The sequence below is a fragment of the Procambarus clarkii genome, chromosome 18 (genome assembly GCF_040958095.1).
Source record: "Procambarus clarkii isolate CNS0578487 chromosome 18, FALCON_Pclarkii_2.0, whole genome shotgun sequence".
Classification (NCBI taxonomy): domain Eukaryota; kingdom Metazoa; phylum Arthropoda; class Malacostraca; order Decapoda; family Cambaridae; genus Procambarus; species Procambarus clarkii.
Genome location: NC_091167.1, coordinates 47,788,950 through 47,793,700, shown reverse-complemented (window position 1 = coordinate 47,793,700; position 4,751 = coordinate 47,788,950). Strand labels below are relative to the sequence as shown.

The 4,751-nt window shown below is 55.6% G+C and overlaps 1 protein-coding gene across 1 annotated transcript; it reads right to left on the bottom strand.

The window, feature by feature from the left end:
• Positions 1-1,318: 1,318 nt before the first annotated feature.
• Positions 1,319-2,350, bottom strand: LOC138366139 (uncharacterized). Its single transcript, XM_069326883.1, has one exon. The coding sequence runs from the start codon at positions 2,348-2,350 to the stop codon at positions 1,319-1,321; it is 1,032 nt and encodes a 343-aa protein (XP_069182984.1).
• Between the last annotated feature and the right edge of the window lie 2,401 nt (positions 2,351-4,751).

Here is a 4,751-nt window from a genome sequence, read left to right as displayed (position 1 = left end):
TCCATCTGCAGCTTGCTCAGCTCCCTATCGATGATTGCTGTTTTTCGCGCGTCATTGATTTCTTGCAGGTCGTCAGAGAAACCTGGTGTCAGTGTCCTGACGTTCCATGTGCCCAGCTTTAGGGCAGTTGATATTTTCTTCTTTGGTTTGGTATTGCTTGGTGCAAAGTTGTTGGGCCGCTTGTCGGTTTTCACCCTAAACCCCAAGCACCCAGTGAGGTTAACGGACCGTGGCGAGGCAACACCTTATTGGCTGGAGTTTGCCCAACTTGAGGCGGGCGGTAGCTTCCCAGTGGGGCGCGATGACCCCTCCCACCGTCGGAAGCAACCCCTGGCGTCACACTCTTCGCCAATCGAGCAGAAGACTTAAAACCGGCAGACTTTCGCTTCCCGTGTTGGTTCGACGCTGTGAGGCGAAGCTGGAGTGTCCTCTCCAGGGCGCAAAGCCTGGGAAGGTAGATATGGAGGAGAAGCTGTTACCCATGCAGCAGGTCCCCCCTCTCTACGTTGCTGAAATTATCCAATAGAAAAGCAAATGCCAATACACATGGTTCCAGCAACGTCACAGGAGCTGCCAGAACGAGGTCGACGTCAACAACGAACTGCCTTAGGGGCTCCAACTTCTGATTTTTCCTCGAGGTTGACTTCTGAAGCCTTTCCCAAAAAAGGGTATGGCCGCAAGGCAGCGGAGGTTTAAAATCAGGGTTTTCCTTCCCCTAGATGGGCTGCCTTCCCAAGCTATCGAGTCCCATCTACCCGGAGCAGCTGGTTTTAAGGCGCCAGAGGCACGCCCTCGTCCCTTCTCCTGTCGGTAAAAGAAGTTCCGCCGGACTTAGACTAAGCCACCCGTGCAGGCCAGGAGTTGGACTTGGTTGTCAGAGGCTATTTGAGACGCATGCCGTATAGGAGCATTTTATAGGTCATGGGAGCTCGTCCCCCATTACCACTCCCTGGCTATGACAACCCCTTGGAACCTAAATCATGTTTGTAAACTGTCACCTAAATCATTACAAACATGTTTGTAAACTGTTTAATAAATATAACCAAAGTTGTCAAAGATTAAGGAAAGATGTACACGTTCGTAAGTACATATATAACTGCTTCGCGAATCTGGCCCCAAAGGAATTTAGCTCATTGCTCTCATTAAACAATAAAGGATTACTTGTCTTTGTCAAGAGATGGTAATGAGCGGGTCGGGGTCGCATCCCATGATCCCTCCCACCCTCTGTCCCATGACCCTCTCCTTCTGCCCCATGACCCCTCCCCTTCTGCCCCATACCCCTCCCACATTCTGTCCCATGACCCTCCCACCTTCTGCCTCATGACCCTCCCACCTTCTGCCCCATGACCCTTTCCTTCTGCCCCATGACCCCCTCCCACCTTCTGCCCCATGACCCTCCCACCTTCTGCCCCATAACCCTCCCACCTTTTGCCCCATGACCCCTCCCACCTTCTGTCCCATGACCCTCTCCTTCTGCCCCAAGACCCTCCCACCTTCTGCCCCATGACTCCTCCCACCTTCTGTCCCATGACCCTCCCACCTTCTGTCCCATGACTCTCCCACCTTCTGCCCCAAGACCCCTCCCACCTTCTGCCCCTTGACCCTCTCCTTCTACCCCATGACCCCTCCCACCTTCTGCCCCATAACCCTCCCACCTTCTGTCCCATGACTCTCCCACCTTCTGCCCTATTACTTTCTCCTTCTGCCCCATGACCAGCCCACCTTCTGCCCATGACCCCTCCCACCTTCGGCCCCATGACCCTCCCACCTTCTGTCCCATGACCCTCCCACCTTCTGCCCCATGACCCTCCCACCTTCTGCCCCATGACCCTCCCACCTTCTGTCCCATGACCCTCTCCTTCTGCCCCATGACCCTCCCACCTTCTGTCCCATGATCCTCTCCTTCTGCCCCATGACCCCTCCCACCTTCTGCCCCATGACCCTCCCACCTTCTGTCCCATGACCCTCCCTCCTTCTGCCCCATGACCCTCCAACCTTCTGTTCCATGACCCTCTCCTTCTGCCCCATGACCACTCCCACCTTCTGCCCCATGACCCCTCCCACCTGTCTCATGACCCTCCCACCTTCTGCCCCATGACCCCTCCCTCCTTCTGACCCATGACCCTCCCACCTTCTGCCCCATGACCCTTCCACCTTGTGCCCCATGACCCTCCCACCTTCTGCCCCATGACCATCCCACCTTCTGCCCCATGACCCCCTCCTTCTGCCCCATGACTATCCCACCTTCTGCCCCATGACCCCTTCCACCTTCTGTTTCATGACCCCTCCAACCTTCTGCCCCATGACCCTCCCAACTTCTGTCCCATGACCCTCCTACTTTCTGCCCCATGACCCTCCCACCTTGTGTCCCATGATCCCTCCCACCTTCTACCCCATGACCCTCCCACCTTGTGCCCCATGACCCCTCCCACCTACTGTCTCATGACCCTCCCACCTTCTGTTCCATGACCCCTCCCACCTTCTGCTCCATGACCCCTCCCACCTTGTCTCATGACCCTCCCACCTTCTCTCTCATGACTCTTCCACCTTCTGTCTCATGACCCTCCCACCTTCTGTCCCATGACCCCTCCCACCTTCCTTCTCATGACCCTCCCACCTTCTGTTCCATGACCCCTCCCACCTTCTGCCCCATGACCCCTCCCACCTTCTGCCCCATAACCCTCTTCTTCTGCCCCATGACCCTCCCGCCTTCTGCCCCATGACCCTCCCACCTTCTGCGCCATGACCCTCCCACCTTCTGCCCCATGACCCTCCCGCCTTCTGTCCCATGACCCACTCCTTCTGCCCCATGACCCTCCGATTTTCTGCCCCATGACCATCCCTCCTTCTGCCCCTTGACCCTCCCACCTTCTGTTTCATGACCCTCCCACCTTCTGTTCCATGACCCCTCCCACCTTCTGCCCCATGACCCTCCCACCTTCTGCCCTATGACCCTCCCACATTCTGCCCCATTACCATACCCTTCTGGCCCATGACCAGCCCACCTTCTGTTCCATGACCCCTCCCACCTTGAGCATGAAATGTCCAACACTAATTTCCACTCATGCTAAATATGCGCTTCCATCCTCCTTAAGATTACTGAAATGACCGCAGAATGATTATCAAGAGAAAAGGTGCAGAAGCGTAGGGAAGGTGGTGAAGGGTAGGGAAGGTGGTGAAGGGTAGGGAAGGTGGTGAAGGGTAGGGAAGGTGGTGAAGGGTTGGGAAGGTGGTGAAGGGTAAGGAAGGTGGTGAAGGGTAGGGAAGGTGGTGAAGAGTAAGGAAGGTGGTGAAGGGTTGGGAAGGTGGTGAAGGGTTGGGAAGGTGGTGAAGGGTAAGGAAGGTGGTGAAGGGTAGGGAAGGTGGTGAAGGGTTGGGAAGGCGGTGAAGGGTAAGGAAGGTGGTGAAGGGTAGGGAAGGTGGTGAAGAGTAAGGAAGGTGGTGAAGGGTTGGGAAGGTGGTGAAGGGTAAGGAAGGTGGTGAAGGGTAGGGAAGGTGGTGAAGGGTAGGGAAGGTGGTGAAGGATAAGGAAGGTGGTGAAGGGTTGGGTAGGTGGTGAAGGGTAGGGAAGGAGGTGAAGGGTAAGGAAGGTGGTGAAGGATAAGGAAGGTGGTGAAGGGTTGGGAAGGTGGTGAAGGGTAGGTAAGATCGTGAAGGGTTGGGAAGGTGGTGAAGGGTAGGTAAGACCGTGAAGGGTAAAGAAGGTGGTGAAGGGTTATCTTGAAGTCATCTTGAGATGATTTCGGGGCTTTTTTTTATTGTCCCCGCGGCCCGGTCCTCGACCAGGCCTCCACCCCCAGGAAGCAGCCCGTGACAGCTGACTAACACCCAGGTACCCATTTAACTGCTAGGTAACAGGGGCATAGGGTGCAAGAAACTCTGCCCATTGTTTCTCGCCGGCGCCTGGGATCGAACCCAGGACCACATGTCCAGTGTGCTGTCCGCTCGGCCGACCGGCTCCCTTGGTGGTGAAGGGTAGGGAAGGTGGTGAAGAGTAGGGAAGGTGGTGAAGGGTAGGGAAGGTGGGGAAGAGTAGGGAAGGTGGTGAAGAGTAGGGAAGGTGTTGAACAGTAGGGAAGGTGGTAAAGGATAGGTAAGGTGGTGAAGAGAAGGGAAGGTGGTGAAGAGTAGGGAAGGTGGTGAAGGGTAGGGAAGGTGGGGAAGAGTAGGAAAGGTGGTGAAGAGTAGGGAAGGTGGTGAAGGGTAGGGAAGGTGGTGAAGAGTAGGGAAGGAGGTGAAGAGTAGGGAAGGTGGTGAAGAGTAGGGAAGGTGGTGAAGAGTAGGGAAGGTGGTGAAGAGTAGGGAAGGTGGTGAAGAGTAGGGAAGGTGGTGAAGGGTAGGGAAGTTGGAGAAGAGTAGGGAAGGTGGTGAAGAGAAGGGAAGGTGGAGAAGGGTAGGGAAGGGGGTAAAGGGTAGGGAAGGTGGTGAAGAGTAGGGAAGGTGGTGAAGAGTAGGGAAGGTGGTGAAGAGTAGGGAAGGTGGTGAAGGTAGGGAAGGTGGTGAAGAGTAGGGAAGGTGGTGAAGTATAGTTAAGGAGGTGAAGAGTAGGGAAGGTGGTGAAGGGGAGGGAAGGTGGTGAAGGGTAGGGAAGGTAGTGAGGGGTAGGGAAGGTGGTGAAGAGTAGGGAAGGTGGTGAGGAGTAGAGGAGGTGGTAAAGAGTTGAGAAGGTAGTGAAAGGTTGTGAAGGGTAGGGAAGGTGGTGAAGAGTAGGGAAGGTGGTGAGGAGTAGGGAAGGTGGTGAAGAGTAGGGA

What these genes read in the sequence shown, in the direction of transcription:
- LOC138366139 (XM_069326883.1), bottom strand. Translation starts at nt 2,350, where the DNA reads ATGGGGCAGAAAGTAGGAGGGTCATGGGACAGAAGTTGGGAGGGTCAT.